This window comes from Prorops nasuta, unplaced genomic scaffold, assembly GCF_024137725.1.
Source record: "Prorops nasuta isolate Cenicafe-Biocafe unplaced genomic scaffold, Cenicafe_Pnas_1.2 PNAS00125, whole genome shotgun sequence".
Lineage (NCBI taxonomy): Eukaryota > Metazoa > Arthropoda > Insecta > Hymenoptera > Bethylidae > Prorops > Prorops nasuta.
This window is the reverse complement of record NW_027116922.1, coordinates 1-23553: the sequence shown is the minus strand read 5'-3', so window position 1 is coordinate 23553 and position 23553 is coordinate 1. Positions and strand designations below refer to the sequence as shown.

The window sequence follows — 23553 nt, the reverse complement described above, 5'->3', positions numbered from 1 at the left end:
GCTAGAAATAGACAATGCGCCAGAATTTTACAGAGTGGTTATAACAGTAAATTGCGTCATTGCGCTTCCATAAAGCCTAAAGCGTCTCGCGCCCGTGCTTCGTAACCTTCCCAGAGTGAGAAAACTTGAAAAATCACCGGGAGGAACGATTAACGTCCGGGAAAAACATTTGCCACCTAAACGCCACGTCCAGCATCGCTATAAGTAGGACCGAATTGCACGGCCACCGGAGGCAGAAAGAAATATCGCACTCTCGCACACTCTCGTTACACCTTACTCGGGTCGATACGCATTCTGTGTACGAATCGCTTACATCTATGTGCTAGAAGCAAAAACCTGTTCTATTTTAGAATCTGGAACGTCTTTCTTCGGACGATCCGGCACAGATTTAGCTTACCTTGAGTATCGGTTTTGTGTACATACAATGTGTGCTCTTGCGTGTAAATGTATATATATATATATATATATATATATATATGCTATTACATGTATAAGAAAGTGGGAAGGGCAAAGAATGCGTGTCGAATGGTTGTTTGTGTATTTTATTGCAAAGACTACAAAAGTCGTTGGAGTTTGGTGCAATTCGAGCGAGAACAGCGTTGGGCCGTTCGGGTTGGTCGTAAGAGAGCGCGAGGATAGGGGATTCTTCGTCAGGATTCACTATCGTGGGGACGAGACGCACCTCTTGGCAATCTCCTCTCGTAAACAATCCCACATAGGCCGTCACTGCTGCTTTATCGTCGCCTGACAGTGTGTACGTGTCTTACGTTGACTCTCGCACGGTCCACTTACCGAAATTCGAAACCCTCCTCGAACAGGCGTTCCAGTTAGTCTGCTTGATTTATTTCTTTCTTTCGGAAGAGGTCAAGGTCACCAGAGGGACGAGAACAGTTATCGGACGCGTCGCGGAAATTCGTGCAATGTATCGCAGGGATGAGAAACGCGATTGGCGGAGATATCCTTCGGTTTCGACTGGCCAACCGACTGACCGACCGATGATGACTCTAAGGAAAGCTGCTGGGAGGAGGAGAGCAGGAGGACCATAGACTCCACTGGTGCAGCATTTAGGGAGGGATGAGCTTTCACGTGGAATCAAAATAGATCACCTCGCTCACCATCGCTAGAGGAATTACAGGCGAATAGCAAAGTTTCTCGTTGGAAGGAAACCAACTTCGATCCGGACTTTATTGTAACGACTGGGACAGCTGGTGCTTCCCATGCCGTGACTGGCCAAACATTCCTTATCAAGACACACTATACAGTATATGTACGTGCTTTCTTCAGGCCTGTCGAAGGCGAAAGCCCTGCAAGCGATAATCCAACTTTTCCACCGCAAGCTCGCCGCATTGTCCTTCCACGAATATCAGCCTCTTTATATTATTGCAGTGGGACGCGCGTAATTTACATAAGCGAGAAATATTACGAGTCGCGGAGCGCAACATTACTTCGTCTTAGCAGCTCTATTTTTGACCAGCTAAATAAAGCCGAAAGCAGCTTGGATCGCACTCCTTCGAGGAGACAACGACGAAACATTGCACAAGTTTTCTTATTAATATATGCCTCGTTTGCGAGGCGGTAAACAATTTCGCCTTACACCGATTTTCGCGAAATTTCTCTGTATAACCCGCTAATTACCAAACCTGCTCCTTCGCTTCAATAATATCTCACAGAGATTTACCGGCAATTATTATAATTTACCGACCAAATCTTTTTATTCGGGTCAGCGTGTTGCGCCGTTTTCTCAACTCTGGCAATGCCATCGTCGCAATAAAACATCCTTACGAAATCGTCCTACCGAGAGAGCTTTCGAGAAAAAATCGACCTCGCGCCACCTTAAATGGACAAGACGACCAGTTTGGACTTCCTGCGGCACTCAACGCGCTTCGTTTAACCATGAAAAATATTTATACTCATTGGCGAATTGCCGATTGTGTACCGTTCGAGCCTTTTGTGGTGTGTGGGTATCAGCATTACGCGATCGTGCACACACCCGACCACTCGACACACACCTGTTACTACACTTCTCTTATCCTATATAGAGAGAAGAGAGTGGTTTTGTTCGCCGTCGATAAAGGCGGAAGTTGCTGGTAATTCGCGAAAGGGGAAAACTGTTATAACGATCGAGTGCAGCCTAGAGAAGACGATAAGATAGATTTTACGAGCGAAAGAGAGTGCTTCGGTTTTAACGAGTCTGCAATTTGTCTCCATGCTTTCTCCCTCGACTCTTATTACTACACTAATGAGAGATTAAAGGTCACTGACCTCGTCGCAAGCGGCGCATCTAGGCTTGAGTTGCTCGGCGTAATGTCTCTCGCAGTAGAGCATGTCATCGTGAACGCAATAGGCGAGATCCACTAAAATTTCCTGGCATTTTGTGCATCTGAAGCAAGCAGGGTGATACATCAGGCCCAGCTTGCTGGCGGAAACCACGAGACTTCCGCTTTCCAGGGGTTCCACGCAAGCACCGCATTTCTAAAAGTCGCCGAATAAAACACAATTAATCAAATATACAGAGGACCAACTGTGCACTTTAAATCGGATATAAAATTTCTCCAGTACCTGGTCCCGGTCCGGAGTCTCCTGTACGCTTCCAATGTCCAGGGCGATCTCGTTCCTAGCCGCCATGAAATCATCCGCGCTCGCGGCATGTTTGGCCTCCAAGTGACGGCAGTACTTCTTCGCCAAGTCCTGCTTGGGAAGTTGATACGTCAATTGGCGATCCCTGTAACGCTCGCCCTCCGTACCGAGGCGGGGAACCAGGGTCTCCGGCAGCAGCGAGAAATACTTGTCCACCTGGAAGCAATGGTGCTTTTATTATATATCTCGACGTGAATTCGACGAGGGTCTCTGCGGAACTATAATAAATAACAGTGATTGACCGGGGAGGTCGTAAAACGCGCGAGAGCTTATAATAAAGCTGCAGTAGTGATAAAGAGCAGCTCCCCGGTGCATTGAGTTACGACGACGCCTTTGGGAATTATCGAAGCCTGGCCAACGTCCAAGATCTCGATCGTGAGCACGCGAGTCTGTCGTCTGGCAGCGGCGCGCGCTCTGTAAACTCGTTACTTTAGCCATGAAAATTTGTACGAGTAGCGCCTTAAGGATTTTCCCGCGGATGAATCAGACTCGTTATTTTTCGTCGGCTTCTTTCTTTCTTCTTTTTTTTTTTTTTTTTGGCATTCGAGCGCGGGCGTTCTCTGGATATATCGATGACTAAGAATTGGTTGATCGAGCGGTATACCTTGTGAGGAGGCAAGCCAGGCGGAGCCCATGCGAAGCCTCGATCTCTCGGGTCGGACCCCAAGGAACCATTGGCTTCGTCTCCCTTGAGTCCCAGACGGGACCGGACCGATACCCATTCTTCGTGGCACACGTCGTGCGCGTTCCTCGGACACTTGCAGCTCGTGCAGTTTTTCCTGCGAAAGAGAAGAAAGAATTGGAAGTTGGTTAGAAGCTTGCGCAGCATCGCTTAATCCTATATATATATATATATATATATATATGTAGTCGAATGCATGCATGGGTATACGATAAATATTGGCCTCTTTTCTTTCCATTAAGATCCCAGCCAAGGCTTTTATATACGAGCGGACTAATAAAAGTTTATATCTCTTTGCCTAGTAGATATATAGTTCAATGAAACACGCGGACGTTTGTTTTAATGGCGCGTGTCTTCTCCTAACGCGATACTCTTATTTATGATTTCATTTAATTAAGTGCATTGTAAGAGAGCTTGTTGCGGCCAATCAGGGAAGGGGGAATTAAGTTCTGCCGTGTCAACTATCATCCTACGCAGTATTGAACGGTAATCGTATAATCAGGGGATGCATTTGCGTCGATATTTATCGTGGCTTTTACCGCACCCTTCCGGATGTCAGATTCAAGGCCGTCGACGCCCTCTCTGATGCCTCGCTTTTTCTTTCTCTCTCTCTCTCACACTCACACACACTCGCTCGCGTCCAGATACACACCTCATCCCTCTCGTTTTCTTTCCATCAGTCTTGACAGTTCAAAGGAATAGAGAAATATCGCGAGAATAATAAATTCGATTCTTCCGGTTAATATTTCGCTCGGAGCACACGGAGAAATGTGTTCCTAGTGATTAGGGAATCTCATGCAACGCAGATGGCTGGAATAAATTCGAGATCTGCAGACGAGTGTCTGAACAACTCTGATTGAATTTCTGGCGATATTATTGACGTTAGATCGTGTATTCGCCAGCAACAGCCAATGGTATTCGACCGTCATGGGAAGATGGTGCGGCTGATGACGTCAGGCTGTGAATTATTTTTGTCGTCCAATAAAACGTCCCTTTCGAGTTGCAATAACGTCTTCTGTCACATTTTGATGATCGCCACGATGTGGCAGCACGTCTCATTAGCCGCGCACCCTATCTGGAGAGGAGCTTTCTCGGTGCTTTTAATATATCAGATGTTTGACACGTATCAACCAGCTCGGTCAGTCCTCGACCTCTTGCCAAAATTATTTGTTGGACGGCCAGGTTTCTTTACGACCAATTTACGCCAATCAATCAAATCCCCCTATTTGTGTTTATTTGTTTCTCGGTCTCTTTCATTCATCCACTCTATGATTTTATATAAATAAATTATGATTTTTAGTCGGAATGATAAATCGATGCAGGATGTATCGCGTGTGTACGGTAATTTTTATAATGCCACGTAGAAAATGTCAGTGGGACGATTACCCGAATGCTCGACGAACCGAGACTAATATTCCAAATAGACTCTGCACAGCCGAAATTGTCGACGTTGTAACAATAAAGAATTACGAGTTTCCTCGAACGAACGATTAATTCTCTCCTGCACTATGGAGAGAGAGAAAGAGAAAATTATACAAATTATTTTATTTTCCCATAATGAATGGTGGGTAAGTGAAGCGAACTGAATGAAAGTATAGTATATATATATATATATATATATATACACATGTACACTCTGGGAAATCGAATCGTTCCAAAATGTAAACACAATTTAAAGGTGCATTAGTTAGCTGGTGGACAAGACTTTTCCACATTGTTCAGCCTACCAGGCTTAGCACCGAGTCCCAAGCAATAAAAAGAGAGGCAATAAACCGACCGAGAATGACTAACCCTTATATACCTGTACTCGAATGATCAATCAAAAATTCTAATTTTAATATTATTAATTAAACATTCTTAAAACTGTTATCAATACATTGCTTTTATTTTTAAGATGAGAATGAGCTCAAACACGAGGTTAATCGGACGATTATTTCTGTATTATGTGTATCCTGTAGTTCATATTTATTAAATTCTAATGAAACTATGTTTTATTTTGTATATCTGTAATTTGATAAATTTAAATATATATATATATATATAAAACAATATAGCAGAAAGGATCGATTAACAGTTATCGGAGTTAATACGATGTCTAAGAAAATAGGAATTTTTGCAACCTTTAAGAAAGGGCGAAAAATAAATTATGTATAAAAATATTATTAAATGATGAATAAATATTTATTTCATTTAAATATATATGTAATTAAAGATATGTGTAAATACTTTAAATTCCTATCTAAATGATTCAAAAGAAAAGTTTTATTAAAATTAAATAATTTGATAACTGCATGATAAATTTAATACAGAAATAATCGTCCGATTAGCTTCGTGTTTGGACTCATTCTCATCTTAAAAATAAAAGCAATGTATTGATAACAGTTTTAAAAATGTTTAATTAATAATATTAAAATTAGAATTTTTGATTGATCATTCGAGTACAGGTATATAAGGGTTAGTCATTCTCGGTCGGTTTATTGCCTCTCTTTTTATTGCTTGGGACTCGGTGCTAAGCCTGGTAGGCTGAACAATGTGGAAAAGTCTTGTCCACCAGCTAACTAATGCACCTTTAAATTGTGTTTACATTTTGGAACGATTCGATTTCCCAGAGTGTACAAGAGTATATGCGACGGGGTGGATATACAAAGTAGTCTCGGCACCTCGTTAACTCTGCCAGCAAGACACTTAATCCCCGAACGGCAGCTATAATTCAGTTAAATTCGCGTTACGAACGATTTGCCACTAACACACCAGTGGAATCGAGGCGTGGATGCTAGCACGTGGCGGTGTGCGTGCAAATAATTCGCTGTGCGTGAGGAATAAATATTAATGGATATTAATTGCGCTCCCTGGAAACCGAGTGCTATTAGCCAAATGACTAATTTACGACCGAAAAAGGAATACTAACTACATTAGTCCTGTAATAATAAAAATCCATGGCGAAGCGTGTTCCACACCGAGAAGGGAAATCTGGCGTAGGCGAAATTCCAGCGTAACGTTTTAATGGGAGAAAAAGGGAGAATCATAATCGGGTGAGAATGGGTTTAACGCAATTACAAGCGAATCGTAATCTGGCTACCCTGCGCAGTTATATACCGTTACCAACGAGCCTAATCCGCGATTTACGCTCGTGCAGTTTTACAACTGAATAGAATAGAGTTCTTGTATATATGAAACAAAAAATAGGAAAGAAAAGAAAAATTATCCACACACAATAGAAAATTAACGAGATGGACGAGCAGGCAGACAGGCACGCACGGTTTTAATCCACGGTGAAGTAAGCGAAGCTTTTACATGCCAAAGAGAAAAACTAACGTCTATATATATATATATATATATATATATATAGTATATGATGCACGAAGAGAGATCGAAGAAGACGGACGAGAGTGCATGATGAAGGGATATGGAAGTAGTTACCTAACGATCAGCTCGAAGAGTTCGGACTGTCGGAAAACTTTGCAATAGAGATGCAGGACCCTGACACAGGCCATTTTCATTCCAGGCCATGGCGCCAGACTGAGGTCAAGGCCGTCCTCCAGAGGGCACTTGTCGGGTGGCCTGAGCTCGGGCCCGGAAATCGTAGGGTACCTGTTCCTACGGTCTAGCATGGGATTCCTTCTGGGAGCGGACGTTGGACCAAGGCCTCGTTTGATCTCAGCCCCGGATAAGGTTGGGTACCTCTCGCGTCTCTCGAGGGAGACGCTCTTCCGGTAAAAGTCCTTCTCGGAGACGGTGGGGCACCGGGCCCGCGGGGCCTTGCTCACCGGAGGACTGGTGGGCCTCTTCTGGGGCTCGGGGATCCTCACCCGGATACCTTGCGGTTCCCCACCCGGCTCCGCTATGCACGACACTCGCACTTCCTCCATCTTCGGGCCCTCCTGATTCGCCGGACCCTTCGGACTCATCTTTCGACCTCCCAGTAAACTCGGCGTCGTGTGACGCCGCTTCAGACGTCCGTTCAGCTTGGATCCGATGCGCGATCTACCTCATCCTGCCTCCTTTTTTCTCCAAGGTAGCTCGCGATTCGAGTCCCACGACGCTGAGGCTGATCCCAACGGCCATTCAACTCTCGCAGCAGAAGCCCATTTTTTCAACCTGCACGAAAACGCGTCGTGTTTCACACTCTTATTACTTTTCCCAGGATCGAATTAACCTCTACTCGTCCTCTTCCCTCGACAGATCGCGGACTAGCATTGTAGGTCGTTGCGAGCAAGATATCAAGCTGACTGTTGTCTCCCTCCCTCCCTTATAGCTTCCCTCGAAAATATTCACTTATCTCGTGACTGGGGAGTGAACCAAATAAAATCAGAGTGCCGTATGCTGTCCTGTCGGTAAATTATCTCGATGGATTCGGCTATTGGCGATAGCGTTTCGATCGATGTCCATTGAGAAAAATAAAGACAGCTATTATGGATATATTTCCGAGAAAATCCACCGACGATGCATGTAAATTCCTACTGTATATATATATATATATATATATATAATTATACATTCTAATCACAGCCCACTGATGATATTATTTATGAAAGTCTAAAGGATACGATGGCGAGTCTCCGTCGCGCATCCTACTTTTATAGTTTAATCAAAAGTATAATAAGCAAGCGCGGTAATAATAGGAGACTCGAACAATATCGTTGCCTAAACACCACTATATAGCTTCTTCCATTAAAAGTGAATCGTTCAAAGAGGATTCTCGGATCGAGCGATTCGCTCTGCCAAAATTCTTGTCTAAAAGCGTCGCTAAAGACAGCTGTACACTGTACACTATATTAGTTATATATGCAGAAGCTCCTTCGGTTTAACAAAAACAGGACACTGCAGCTTTACAAAATTGCAGAATCAAATTTAGAAAAGGAAGCTCTAGATGGTCGGGAGGGATTTCTCTGGCAAGTGTTTCACGAGTACACGCGGAACCAGTTTCATTCACTTTGCACGTGTCTAGGTCCAATCAGCAGCTACTAATAGTTATTAATTGAAAAAACGCTGTATATCGAGATAATACCGAGTGTTGGAAGCACAGCTGCGTGGTATACTGGTTGTGCACTAGTGTCGGACACTGAGAAAAACCGCGTTCTTTCCTCGGGCTTGCGAGACAATCGCGAGAAAATCGATATAGGAAATCCTGCATGCGGGAAGTTTACAGGGACACACTTTTCCGTCTCAGCCGCTTGTCAGAGCAAACTAATCGGACGCGAGCGCGTTGATTCTTCGTGGGGACGAGGAGACGCGCGAGGGTATAAATTGGGAGATATAAGGGAGAGTACAGAGGTAGGCAGGCAGGATATTTACAAACACACTGTGGTGGGGAGAGGGGAGGGGGAGGGTAGAGGGGGGAGCAGGGCGAGTTTCTTTCGGAGAAGACGACGAGGACGCGCGCGCGAGTGCATCCGCAGGAGAAGCGTGCTTCAAACTGGCGCCATGAGATTCCGCGGAGACATAGGTAGGTGCGTGTGTACCTATAGTTATAATACCGGGTGGCCCGAGAAGTAGCGCCAGTCGTGCTCGCGCAGGCGCGCCGGCCGGCGGCTTAGGAGCGTCGCGACGCTCCGCTCTCTTTGTTGACGCCGCGCCGCCGTCGTGTCATCAGGTGATTCGCTCTTCATGCACGTCGTCGCATTAAAAATAACATTCTTTTTTTATTTCCCACCGAACATTCGTCACTTGTTATATATTCGCCGCTTTATTTTCTGAAATACCCACATTTTTTCCCTTAACCCAGAATCAAATTATGCCTGCGTGTGTCGTACGTACACGCGTCAACGACACGTTTCGCTTATGCTCGGTAAATCGAGTCTCGATCGGGATTTTCAGGAATCGCGCTATATAAGAGAAAAGTGCAAGCTGGCTGTATAACACAAGCGAGCCAGCTTTGGTTTTACATAAGAGAGAGAGAGAGAGAGAGACGCGATGAATAAGCGCACGCGAAACCATCGGCCATACTCGAAAAATGCCGAAAGAGCTGCGTAGTAATCCACGAGACCGTGACATAATCTGACAGAATCTTGGCAGGCTCGGAGCCTCGTACCGATGGCAATGAGAGAGTTGTTTGCAGAAATTGGGTCTATACGTTTAGTATAACGATCGAATAAATATTTTTCGCCGAGAAAAAAAGGAGTTTTGCTTGGAATTGGGAAGGACACCTGTCGAGAGACTATTATTATCGTTATTATCCTCGTAAATCGATCGTTGAACGAAAACTGAGCAAAGTTTTTGTGGAATTCCATTTAAACAGGAATAATCACCTTGGCAATGGACATCGATGGATATTATTCTCGTCTAAGATTTATCTAGCGTGCATCGGACGCTACGATTTTGGCCGGCTACGAGAAACTTTCTTGCAAATTTATTTCTGAGCAAGGACATCGACTCTGCGCGAAAAATAACCGGGAAGCGTCAAAACTAAATATATGAATGCGTTTTCCTGAATGAAACCCGCGACGTTGTTTATGACGCTCAGCCTCGAAAAGAAGTTAAATCGAAGGAATGCGTCGCGCCAAGAGTATCCAGAAAAGTGTTTTTTTCTTCGTCCTCCAGCATCCTTGAATTATGGACCCTGAAGAGTAGACACGGTTGACGGGTTAAAATCTCGCGTGATGTCACGGGGACTCAGCGAGCGCAAAAAGGTGCTTTCTCGACGACCTTATTATTGCGATGAATGAAAACCTGAAGGATATGGCTATTACTAAACCTATACTTTATAATACTTGTTTATTTCTCTCGCGTGTCACACGATCGATTATTTACGCGCAGCTTCTAATATCTCGTTATCGGTTCGAGCACGAGCCAATGTTCCAAGAAAAATATTTATAATATATATATATATATACATATGAAAAAAATTCTTACGAGACGGTCACGTTACTCGTTGCTTCCACGTCCTGCGGAAAGAGCGCTGCTTCCGGAATCGGAGGGGCTCCTATCGGGGACGCATCGCCTAGAAAGGACAAGGTCCTTCGGGGACCTTTTCTCCTCATTGCAAAGTTTCGTTCCCTCGAAGGAAACTTTGGGGTTTTTTTCTTCATCTCCGTCAGCTCCTTCACCGACAATCCATCGTCCCAAACCATTTTTACCTCACTGTATACTTTAGCTACAATCTCTCTCGCACAAAAATCTATCATCCGTTCTAGAAAGAGCAAACAACTCGGAGAAACGTTTGAGAATTACGAAAGAATTTGCGAGAAATGCCCGATGCTCGTCCTTCATGCCGGGATCAGACTGAAAGCAGGCGTAGAGAAGCATTAAGTAGCTGCCGTAGCTCCCTGCACACACATTGAACGTCTCGCGTACGGGCCCGAGAAATTGAATTAACGTAATACAATTACGCTACACGCGCTGGACTATATAATACCGGGCGTTATAAACGGTCGAAGCTAGCGGAGAATAAATCATCGCGCCAATGAATGGTCTCGTTGATCGAAGGAATTCACGGTCTGGTCCGGACGGGATTAATGAACAAAATTTTTCTCTCTCTCTCTCTCTCTCTCGCGCGCGCGCGCGATACATCGTCACGAGGTAAGAGCGTGTCTCTGTAGCATGGCGCTGCGATCGCGCACAGACACTACATTAATAATTAGAAACAGGCGTATACTGTACACAACGACGAGAATGGCTATAGACACACTTGCGAAATGCTAATATTCGATTCCGTTGGCGTATATTTTATTTGGGCTTTATACGATTTTACATTCCTTCTTCCTCCGACTCGGTAGCGACCTCGTCTATCGGCCGACATCGAATCTTCAACGTCCAAGTGACATTGGCGCGAAAGTAATCGCCTTCCATGCCGATTGACGCGCGACTTTCGACTGACTCGACGGCCCCCGCGACGCGAGACGTTGCGCGTCCCGCTTCCAGAAGACGATCCACCGCGACCTTCGCTCACTGCTTTGCATTACCAGCCATTGTTACGATCCGTGCCAGCGCTACCGTCACGCTAGCCCGCATAAATTGTCCCCCACGACGATAAGAAAAAAAAGCAAAACAAAACACTCGACTACGCGGTGGCTCGGCTTACGAAAGGACTCGCGAAATTTTCGCGGGGATTTCGATGCCCGATCACGAAACGTTTCATCGTTTATAATGTTATATCCACATTGTTTATAATACGCTTTTTGCTCTATCCTCTATACTCTCCGTTAACAACTCACGTCATCATTCTCAATCCCACTCGACTCTAGCGCGAAACGTCGATTCGAATCTTGCAAAAATGTTTGTCGTTATCCCCCCCCCCCCTCCCGAAACGCAAGGATACCACGGGGCAACAAATTTCACTCTCCGCTTCCACATGAATTATTCAACGCACGATTATATACGCACATGCGAGTTCGATTATATTGCTGGAAATGTATCGTTTGCTGACGATCGTGGATAACGATGGAGGTTCACGTTTGCCACGGCAATTTTCCAGCGTTTCGAGCGAACGTAAACATTTACGATGAGATTGTTGCCCGACACTTAATTGGACTTTGACCTTTTCTATCCGGAACCGACCGGTAGCCGTTCCAAGATCTTATCGTCTTTCACACACCATACGAAAAGTCGCCTGTGAAAATTCAGTCCAACCATTCGCAATTCTCAGCATTTCTCACACTTTTTCACGAGTTGAACGATGCTCGACACTTGTTCGCGCCATATATTTCACGAGAAATTCTTTAGAGATTCCTTTACCTCCGGTTTCTGTCTTGAGCGGATAATCGCCACGGTTTAATTTGTTTCCTAGGCCGGTTTCGATGGGAGGAATAACGGTGCGTGATTAAAAAGAAAACAGAAAAAATACTCCATGTAGCTTTAACTCTGGATTAAAGTTGGAGTAGGCCGAATGGCGTCGATCGACCACGTGCAGAGTGCGGGGAACACTTGAGAGAGCTCACGACACTCGCTCGAGAGAACAGAGGCGCGACTAAAGCCACGCAGTGCCAGCAGCATTCCTGTCGATAAAGATTATCAGAAATGAATAGCTTTCTTATCTCGAGACTCGACGGACCGAGGCAATCGGACAGCTGATTGCAGCTGTGTGTAATGCCACTCTAAATAGCTCTCCAGCGTTTCCATTCGTAGCGAATCATAAATCATTTATTAATTTTAAACTAACAAATGTACAATAGTATATATATATATATGTACGCTGGTCTCTATAATTAAATATGAAAATCTTTTGCTCACTTTACAGGAGAGTGCATTCGTTGAGGAGCAAATTGTCTTTGTAATGTACAGTGTGGAGAGGGAAAATGAAAGCTTGTGGGGGAGGAGGCTCTTGCACTCACCGAAAGTCACAGCATTTGTCACCCTCCTCCTCATCCTCTTCGACAGATTTTTCATTTTTGCGAAGAAGCGAATCGTACTTGAAATTTTCCCACTCGTCGACCATTCTCCCACTCACGGGCAATAGTCGCGTAGAAATAACAAAGCGAGGTAAAAACTTGGCGAGACAACACCTATGTAACAGGACGATTCCCAAAATTCTGTCAGCGAAATCGTGTGAAATCACCCTGATAATTGTCAACGTTACTTTCTTCTTATCAATTCACCCAAGGCAACGTCGCTCTCTTTATCTTCCAGCTATTTAACATTTTGATAGCGAGTGCCTCGCACGATCATTCTCTAATTTTATAGCAACAATTAAAATTTCACTCGTAATCGCGAATACTATACCGGTCAATCTCGCATCATTTGCTTCAGTCCCTTAACGATTAAAATAGACTTAACGGATTAGAGAAAAATTACTCGCGTATAAATTTCGAAAGATGTACGGAAATGACTACGATCGGGACAGGAGACAACGAGATGACTGGAGAGTCTAAAAATTTGAGGGAAAGAAGGAGTATGGAGGAGCGAAACCGGCTTGAATGTCGCGCGAATGACTTTATCGCCCGGCTATTTGTCTCGATGGCACGAATAACCGGTCGATCATACTCTAAATTTAACCCAACGCCGTTGTACATACCAACGATAGAAACAGTCCAGGGAATGAGAAACCATCAATAGTGGGGAATGACGTTGACTACTCTGTCAATATCGGCTGAGCGATGTACGCTTTATTGATTTTACCAATTGCAAATTGCAACGCATCTACGCACTTCTCCTTTAATTGTCCTCGGAATTCTCTCTCGAGAAATTCTCTTTGAGATTTCTTCCTTCCCATTCGTATAAAATCCCCTGTTGATTTTAGATTAAAGCTCAGTTTTACGAGACCTAAGAGCTCATGCAAATAAACCGTCGAAAGAAGCTACGTAGACTCGCAGACGACGCCAATGTTTGCGATTGTAGCGCGCATCTTCCAGCCAATCCCTTTATCCGCCTGACTCGGTGACTAAATTATATCTGTTGTCACAGTGTGCGACGCATGCGATCGCAATAAAATCATTAAAATCACGCAGAATGTTGTTTTTCCTTGTATATTCCTTCGTTTCTGAATCCAAGAGTTTCCAAGATTTTCGGTCACACTCTCTCGTTCACGGAAAAAATATAAATAAGCCTCTCTTTAGTCATTCTTTATTCCCGTCGATGAGGAAATTAATTCGTGATCGTTGAATCCGCACGGAGATTGTGTCACGAAACTTTTGCCAGTAGAAAATTCACGAGAAGCCTATGGCCCTTATTGCTACCGATGACAACATCAGGCAAAGCCTCGTTGACTCGATACGATAAGTGCTCCGGAGCTATAAGTGTATCGCTTGCAAAACAAAGCTCCAGCTATTATCTCGTGGAATCGCCGTAACGAAAGACGACTCCATTTGTTTCCTACGTAACTCTTATTAACTCGTTCCGTTCGTCGGACGGAGAATTTTGAAATATTCCAAAAAGTCCTCAGCAGTGTTTGGTTTACCAGGCACCTTATCACCTTGGTGCTAAACGAGTTAGCCTTCTGGTAATATAGTAGGAGCGCGACGATATTTACGAGAAATGTCAGCGCGACTACCCTTTTCCGTCCTTAGCACTGAAAATGGGAGCTGCCACGCCTGTGATTTACACCGATGAGCGACGAAGAGCTTTGGGGAAAAAGCACGAAAAGCTAGGAGGACTGTTCCATATATACAGAGGTCAATTAAAACTCGTTAAAGCTTAGCGTAGACCGAGTCAGGAAGGCCAATTTAATAAACGCATCCGGAAGAATAATTGTAGCGTGACTCTGCGGCTGGAAGAAACACGGGGATGACGTCAGAGGTAAGTTTACCCGAGTCATCGAGACCGGTGAGCAATTTCGCGCGAAAGGTTCTCCCAAGTTCGCCTTCCTGAGAGAAGAGAATATTTTTCGAGACTACCTCGCGCCGGGAGAAGGCGAGAGTCAAACGTACAAAGGTGATTCGAGGCTGCAACGCGCGTGGGCGTGTCAAAGGCCCCGGACCGGAACCATCTCGGCGCGCAATAATCCAAATGGCAATGGAAATTGCAGTCGGCGAGAAATGGCGCATGCAAGATTTGTCGTTTGTCGCGTTGGAAACGCGCGAGATTCTCTATCACCTTCCGTAACGTGGCATAAATCAACAAATGGGTAGTTTGATTAAGAGCGAGAGTGGTGTTAAATCGTTGGAAAGGAAAACAAGATCCAATATATGTATAAGTGCGACGGGACTTTGTTGTTCTTGTTCTCGTCTCGTGCCCGTCGAGTTTCGTTCGTCAGTTCCGCGTCGCGCGCGACACTGTACTCGTAGTGGGGGGAGCGGCAACTGCACGGTCCGCGTGCTTCGTGCTTGTGCGGCAAATCGAGACTATCGAGAGAAGAGGTCCCCTCGTGCTAATTCCAGTGGCGCCTGCGATCGGAAGAAATCACCACGGCACCGCGTTGTCGTCTGGGGGCCAGTAAAAACAAAACGCGCCACGATTATACTCGTCGAAAGCAGCCATCGTTGGCGTGTGCGCGCAACGCACGATTGATCCATCGGGATCTAAAATATCCCGAGCATACAACGCACGGTATACATCCTCGTAATCGCGCCAGCTTTCGCAAACAAATCACGCGTTATTTTTCCTTCGACTCCGTGTCTCTCGGCCGTTTAGCACGAGACATTAACGCTTTTACCTATGGCGCGCGTCTTTCCGTAGATTTCCGCTTGAAAATAGCCAAGCTCCAACTATATGGGTCAGGAGGATAAATCGCGCTAAAATAGTTGCTATGATATTGCTTAAAGTCGTACGTACGCGGTGCGTAATATACTACGCGTTTAAGTAGGAAATAGCTGCGCGTGTATCGAGTTAATTGGGAGAGGCTTCTGGGAAGAGAGGCTGCAGCCATTTGCGCGACGAGGGGGATATATTTCAGCCCGAGGGGTGGAGCTAAATCTCGGGGAAATAAGAAAATCCTGAGGGAAGATTTAGTAAATGCGAGAGAGGAGGGGCGGACCCGGTGGATGTTAACGGTTAGCGCTCGAGTGAACCGAGATAAAATGGGTCTTTGAGCGTTACTCACGATCCACGGCACAATGACACGGGAGAACGAAACACGCGTACGTCCATAGTACCGTACAGTGCACCATGTACAAATCGCGCGAGAATGATGGTGCAGGCGGACAGCAGGAGCACACCAGTCAGAGCGTTCACCACTAAGAGATATCTTGCTAGCAACGCCGATCTTTGTTCGGATAAATCACGGATGCTCCACGAGCCAATTGCGTCCTACGGACGAATTACCCCGTGTAAACACCCCGTGTGTGATATTGCACGTGTGGCACGCGGAGGACAAAAACAAGTATACGTATAGCATTTTGTTTCGACCAATGCTCGCTATACTCGGTGGGACATTCGAAACACACCCTGAAACGTTGAGACATGGATGCAAGAAAATTTTCATCTCTCCGACCGTGAAGGATGTAAATTTCTTGCACGAGACCTCTTCGAGACTGCTTCTCATTCGCTCTCGAAGAGATCTTGCGCGAGAAATTGATATTTCTTTTTCAAGTTGCGAGGAAAAAGGAATGTTTCTACGTTCTAGATGTTGGACGGTTTCAAATATCTCACCCCGCACAGCCGATGCGAGTATATGGACCGTAAACACGAGTGACGAGAAAGAAAAGAGTCGATGGTTTACCTCGGCTCACTGACACTTTTTTTTTAACACGATTGGCTGGTATTTACTGAGAAAACTGTTTGGCCGTTGTGATCCGTCATCCATGGCATTGGCAGCGGTCGAGAGACGATATCCCGTTGGAACAGCACTGTATCGACGAGTCACGCAAGTATATACCAAAGCAAACGCAGGTTATTACCTGCGATAGCACGATATAATATACAACGACACTTTGCGGATGATGCTCACGGGTCAACGAGTGTTATCCGACTAACTGGTTAGCCACGCGAGCTGCGTGCATTCTTATCTATGGCTGGCTTTGAAAATACCTGACGTCACGATCCACCGCAAGATAAGATCCGGATAAAGAGATTTTCACTCGGTCGAATTTATTATTAAAAAGGATATTTTTCGCGCCATGCACACACGAGAAGAAAGATGGCGTCGAAGCACGTGCGCGCACACCAATTATTTACGCCAACCACTTTGATCTCCGCAGCCTGACAATACTTTCTGCCAAGAGAAACCGCAAATTCCTTTCCTCGACGAAGCTCTCTGGCCTTATTGTTTTTCACTGCAGGATTGCTTCGGCTTTTGCTAGAGAATCGAGCTAGGAGAGCGTGTGTTAAGCTCGGATAGTGTTGACCGGCTCTACGCGAGAGCACGTGCGCGCGCTTGTCGAGCGAAAAGCCGAGATGCAGTGAGTTTGCTAGGCCGAGAATGACTCACAAGATCCCCACTGTTGTGCTGCTGCGTATAGTACACACTGCTGTATATACGTTGTGCGCGCGTGTGCGTGTCTCGTGCGACATAGTCCACTCGTGTGTGTGTCTCTGTGTGTATAACAGTAGAGAGAGAGAGAGAGAGAGAGAGAGAGAGAGAAAGAGATCGCGCGTGCCTGTGGGGCCCCTGCCTGCTCCCTCGCTTTACAGTTTTACACGCGATACCTACAATTTCTGCAACGGTCTCGTCCCGCAACATTCGTCACGTCGAATTCTACGCGCTTTCCTCCATTAACGAATCCAACCTCGCTCGTTACACCGTAACAACTTGCGCAATTCGCGCGTTTCGTAAGGACGACGAGGCGAATCGTACGTGGTGAATCGTGGGGGCAGATGAACGATTTTCTCGACATTAATTAATACCAATGCTTTTAATGCGTTTACCAGTGCGAAGGGGCTCGACCCGAGAGCTTCCTCCTTCACTCACCGAGGCCGACAGGAATATATATATATAGAGAGCAAAATCCGGATCGCCAACGGAACATCACTCTGGCCATCGTTGAAATTATTCAAATGGTTTCTCACGCTTGGTAGCTGGATCTATTCGGCTATGCGAGAATTTGCACTGGTACGAGCCTTGCGTGCGCTTGTCCAAGCGAACTTGAGCAAAGAGCGCGATGTTGGCGAGCGAAAGAGAGAGATTTTCGCCACGTCCAAGTGTGCGTGTAGAGTCTCGCATCAGCTACGTGATATACCGTGATATTTGTCCCGGATTTATAGAGCCACGTGATGCAGCCCGATAAAAGCAGCCGAGGTAATTACGCCAGCGTGCACGCGGAAATAAGCAATACTTGAAGAATTTTAATGGCCACCATAAATCCAAATCGCTGTTAATACTCAATTAGGCTAATTGAACGCGTTTCTTGCGCAATTCTCCGCGCCTCTTAATCCAAAAATAAGCGTTTCAGGATTATCTCGTCGAGAATCGACTGAACATCGACAGCTGCGCCTTTGGAATATTCGCCTTTTCGAAAATCGTACGACTCTATTAAATCAATCGTATACGAGTTGGCTCGCCCTCGTTAAATACTAAATCACGCAGTTTTATAGGCAATGGATGGTGGCGGGGACGCGATGGGAACACTGGGAACGTCTAAAATTAGCGAGCCACGGTATAATATCATTATCAATTTCATTATTATTTCGTCCCATTGCTTGGCACATGTGTGCCACTACCCAGTTGATATAGTGTAAATTGTTTATACACAGATAATATACCTTATTATGTAAGACTATAAGGCCGAGCCGAGGCGAGTTATCAATCATCTAAAACTAGCAACAGCCGACTCACCCTATGCCATGTGATTTATTTTTACATTCGTATAGCATCTCGGGACTAGTTTCCAGAAGAATTTCATCTTGATTTTGATCGAATGCCTCAAAGATAATATTTGTGGGAAGGGTCTTGTGTTGAATTTAAGTCGTGTAGCTACAGAATGGAAGGGGGGGGGGAGATGAAGAAGAAGAAGCAGAGGACGATGAGGCTAATGGTGAAACTGTTAAGTGCGGAGGCTCGCAGCGTATCCATTACACGAAGCGTAACTGAGCAGCGGTGAAATTACCGGTGGGTAATTACCTTTCGTGACTTACGGACCAGCAATGCGGTAATAACGAATTAATTGCCGCGGGGACTGCGCGCAGGCAACGGCCAGCATCCCCTTCCTCCGCACGACGACGACGACGACGACGAAGACGAAGAGGACGACCAGTGTTTCCCGTGTGCTCAGCCATCTTAAACGAATTTTAACGGTTATCCTGAAAAGGCGCTGCTAGATCTCCGCACGGTGCGTCTGCTGAAATCCTTGATTGGCCCCGCTACCGAGTAATTAACTTTGGACTTGAGCTGGCGCATCTACTTGTTCCAAGAAAGTGTATTTTTGGCAGCCTATAAATAAGCAGCTTCCTACCGAGATCTACTAATTTACTCTTTTAAAAGAATCCTCGCTAATTAAGCAAGATGAACGGGCCAAAAGGGATGCTTCTTCCAGACGAGGCGTTTCGCCAAATTAACTGGGATCGCTAATGGAAAAAGTCGTGCGATTATTATTGTAATCGCGCACGGTTTCGATAATATTCGAGGGACAGGGTGACCCAGGGCCGCGGGCGAGATGATACATCGATCATTCGAGTACCAAAGTCAACAAGAGACGAGAAGGAGAACAGAATATTTGAGCGAAGGCCGATCTACCAGGAAGCTAAATACCAGCTTGCCTTCCGCTTCTTTTGTTCTTCTCTTCTTGTATATATAGGTTTGATTTTTCTTTACCTGCACACTTCAACACTCAAAATGGTACAATACATCTCATTCATATTGTAGACTCATTGAATCAAGTACAAGGTGGGTTGCTGTTTTCTTGCATTTTCCGATCGTTTTTCATCTACGATCCTGTTACAAACTTTCTGAAAAGTAGGAATAGATGATGAAAACTGTGTAGAAAATGGTACCCCAGTTTGCACTTGTTTAAAAGACTCTACATATATGTAACATGTATTATAAGATTTTGAGTGTAACAGTGTAGGTATGAAAAGCAAATTATATATATATATATATATATATATATATATATGCATATACATATATACTATATCTTACTTTACTCACCTCCAGGTGTGCGCCGAGAATCCAGGACACGTCTCGCCACACTGCAAGCACGGTTGACCATCCTCCACGTCCGTAATTAAGACACCCTGAGCAGACAAAAATATTAGATTGTTTAATAATACAGTAGGTGAGCTCTAATGCAATGACTCGCTTGCTCGCTCCTACACTCGAGCGCTTTCATAAAATTCATAGTACTTTCGACACTCCACATCCTTTATACCAAAGCTACCTTAACTGTTATTACCGCAGAGTACTACTGCGCATATCTAGGAAAAAGAATGGGATCCGTGATAATAATTCTAATAATTAATTACAGGCTAGATTTCGAAAGGAAACGCAGAGCGTTAATTAATTAATTCGGTTCTTTCTTCGCTAAATAGGAGAGTGCAGACGTCAACGCGAGCAAGCCACGCGTCATGTGGCGTAGACTCATAGATGATGTGGGACAAGGTCGGAAATCGAGAGTTGCCTCCAGCTGGAAAAAGTTGCTAATTGTAGGAACTATATTTGCGTCACGATAAACCACGGTACATGACCGACGATTATTTTTCCTCTCGGTCGAATCGTTGACGGTTTTCCCCCTCTCTCACACATGCGCGCACACACACACACACACACTCACGAAATATTCGAGCGAGGAGCGCTAAATGCAGAGAGGAGGAAAAGAAAGCAGCTACGCGTTGGAAGCGTTCAAGAACCTTTCTGGGCTCGCTTATATGGTCGGTACGCCCACGTCGAACAGGTCGCACCAACAGCATCGCCAAATATCGAGTAGACGCGCGTGTACCATGGAAAATACGCCGATGTGTCTCTAGCTGCCTATATATAGTAATGTTGAATAATGATGCCGTCCGAAAAACTCGTCTAACAATTAACATAGCTCCCATCCTGAGTCACCGAGCGGTGAAAGGACCTCGGCTTCTTCCGTCCGCCTAAAATCACTCGCAAAAAAGAAACTAAAATATGTATATATGTAGAGGTATAGTCCCCGCAACTCGATCGATATATTCATCCGCAACTCGGCAAAAGGATAAAGTCAAACGGGACACGAGAGAACAATGCTGCGAACCTTCCCGAGGACAGCTTTCAGCGCGAAGATCTTTTGCCGGACGTGGTCGATTCTCTCCGTGGAGTAGAGGGAATATTACCGGTTTTCCGCCTATTAACGCCAGATGCCAAATAACCGACAAAGCCAGCCTGCTAATCATCCACTCGATTGCAATAATTTTTACGATTCTGCACGACGAACCAGCGAAAAACTCTCCATTTTTCCATTATTTTCCTTCGCTAGGAAAAATACGAGAAAGATCGACCATTGAATTTGTGGGCGGTTCGCTGACATTTGCAGACACGTTAGCCAATGGATGAAGAAATTCACAGCACACGTACACATGCACATAAGCACGACGACAAAACCTGCGCATATAGTCATGTGTTAATTCCTATAACGGCCATGCACAAGTTGTCTGAAAGATATATAGCTGCTTCTACTTTATTTCCAGTAATAAAATCGCACATGCTGGGACAATTTTCGGGATTGGAGAAATTAATCAGACAGTTTCTCTCGTTGAGGAAAATAGTAATTTAATACAAGGTTCTACAACAAGAATTTTTATAAATTGGATATATAAAAGAAACATATTCCTATGAAGAGTAAATTGCATGAGATCAATCATCGTGTTAATCATATCGAAGAGATTGACAGCTGGCTTATCCTTCAAACAACTTTATGTAGGTACGTATATATATATATATATGTATGCATATATATACAAATTAGAGTTATAGCTTTGACGTCGGAGAACACCGAGCCATCATCTTCTCCACCGGTTAACGAAGAAGGCTTCGCGTTTCTGGATCATGCCGGTCTCATTGAACGCGATTGACTCATGAAAGTGCCATACCCCTTCGCGATAATTCCACAATCTTCTGGACGGTGCGAGTCCTGCGCTTCTGCCGGGATTCCTCGTCCGGTCGTTCCCTGCGCGCTCCTCCTCCTCCTCTTCGTCAACAACATTTTCGTCCTGTAAGGACGATCGTCGCCCGAGTACCGGAACAACCTCCTGGCTAGGACGACACCGTCGTTCCTCGGGACTCGCGCGGATCCTTATTATCGTACTGCCGTTTCGTTCACTAGTTAAAATATTCGAATTGCTCTCTTCATCATCCACGTTGACCCTGCTGGTGACACGACGACCGTCAGCCTCCTCGTGCTGCTGCTCGCCGACAGGAACTTCCGGGTACCCGATAGGCGACATCTCTCGTGTGATTTTACTGTTCTCCTGGAGGTACTTGCTGGCGAAGACCTTGTTGCTCTCGTGCCAGGATTTGTTCTTCGAGTAGTTACTGATGTTCTCGTAAGGAGGTGTCAGAGGCCTCGAGTGTCTGTCCGATCTCCACTCCTCGCGACCTTTACCCCTTGGCCCTGCTTGCCTCCCGTTTCCATACTTCTCCGACACTCTTCCCAACTCTACCTCGTCGTTTTGATCCTTCGACGACCTCCTCCTACCGTGACCTTCTCCGTTTTCCTGAACGATCTTGAACGAAACTCTCGTCACTTCGCCATCTCCACTCTTAAACGAATGTTTTCGACCCGCTCCAGAATCCTGCTCAGCCTCTTCCACCTCTCTGAAGGACACTCTACTCCCAGGTTTGGCGTGATTCTTGTAATTATTACTCCTGGAGGACTCCATATCCCCGTGCCTCAGAGAAACTCTAATGACGTCGACTTCAGGACTCTTCAGGTGAATCTTCTCCGGAGAGATATCACGATTTTTCAAGGAATCCCTTCTAGACGCACTGGAAGGTTCCACAGAGGTTTTCTTCGGAAACTGATGACTATTTCGATCCCTCGACGTGCACCTCGCGTGTAATTCCGGAGGATCGCGTCGGGGACCAGTCTGCGGAGCTCTCTCGTATCTTTCGATGCGCACGTCAAAGTTCTCCGGAGAGTCTTCAGGGTTCCGGTGTCTCCTCGACGAGCCATCCCTGGGAGTTTTCTCACTTTCCCTGGATCTTCTCCCGTGGGAACGGCCCTCCGATCGCTTATCGGTCCTCGATTTTCGATCCGATGCACCAAAATCACTCTCCCTGTTCTTCGTCTCCTCCAGGTCAATTTGCAGGGCTGTACCGAGGACTCGATCGTTCAGTCTATCGCACTGCTGCTTCCTCGCGGGACTGAGATTCTTCCTGGATCTGATTTGCTTCTCCTCGCGCGATTTCAACCTCTCGATCATCGCCTTGATCCTTCGATCCGGCGACCCGCCGTCGACGCGACAAGTCTCGATCTCGCGCGCAACCAGGTTATTCCGGTCGTCGGCATCATCGACATCCTCCTCTTCCGCCGTTTGCTCGCGATTCTTCCTAGATTCCAGAGACCTTGAGGAGCGTGACCTGGTTCTTCTCTCCCTGCTCAACGAGCCCGAGTATCCCTCGTCCCTCGTATCCAGATTGGCCAGCTGCTGGTCCTCCGAGGAATCCCGCACCACGTCCTTTATATCCCACGAGCCAAACTCTTGCCTGCTCTTGCTGTAGAGGAAATCAGGGTCTTCCGCCTCCTGGGGGACGGCTCGTTGGCCATTCCTCTGCTGCAGGTCTCTCCTTACTCTCTCCAGCTTCTGTTGCTGGCCGTTCTCCGGCTGAATCATGCCAAAGTGGTAGCGATTCTCGTGCACGCCGTTTTTCAATCCAACCGGATGCAGGTCGCAGCAGTCTGCGTGAAAGTGGTCCTTGGTAAAGGAGGTGCCCTTCGAGGCCTCCTTGAGCGAAGGGCCGCGCAGGTGGGACGTCATTGCTGCAGCAGTCGGTAGGAACGCGGCGTAGAATCCCGTGCATTCGCGAG

The 23553-nt window shown here is 45.8% G+C and overlaps 2 protein-coding genes across 2 annotated transcripts in view; both read right to left on the bottom strand.

Moving 5' to 3' along the window:
- Positions 1-23374, bottom strand: part of LOC136784998 (uncharacterized) — a 37715-nt gene extending 14341 nt beyond the window's left edge. The window contains exons 1-5 of the mRNA XM_066745970.1: positions 21617-23374; positions 19713-19798; positions 3242-3416; positions 2560-2793; positions 2263-2472 (exon numbers count right to left, since the gene is read on the bottom strand). Coding sequence (XP_066602067.1) covers positions 2263-2472; positions 2560-2793; positions 3242-3416; positions 19713-19798; positions 21617-23359 — 2448 coding nt within the window. The 5' untranslated portion in view covers positions 23360-23374. The remainder of the gene's footprint in view (positions 1-2262; positions 2473-2559; positions 2794-3241; positions 3417-19712; positions 19799-21616) is intronic.
- LOC136784999 (uncharacterized) lies at positions 7168-11022 on the bottom strand. The gene is made up of 2 exons (XM_066745971.1): positions 10172-11022; positions 7168-7417 (listed from the first exon to the last, which is right to left on the bottom strand). The coding sequence occupies exons 1-2, from the start codon at positions 10441-10443 to the stop codon at positions 7309-7311; spliced, it is 381 nt and encodes a 126-aa protein (XP_066602068.1). The 5' UTR covers positions 10444-11022; the 3' UTR covers positions 7168-7308.
- Positions 23375-23553: the final 179 nt, after the last annotated feature.

Excerpts from the sequence above, each read along its gene's own strand:
- LOC136784999 (XM_066745971.1), bottom strand. The coding sequence starts at position 10,443 with ATGATAGATTTTTGTGCGAGAGAGATTGTAGCTAAAGTATACAGTGAG. Across the intron at positions 7,418-10,171 it reads ACGAGTAACGTGACCGTCTC|GTTGAAAAAATGGGCTTCTG; the intron begins GTAAGAATTTTT and ends GTTTTCGTGCAG.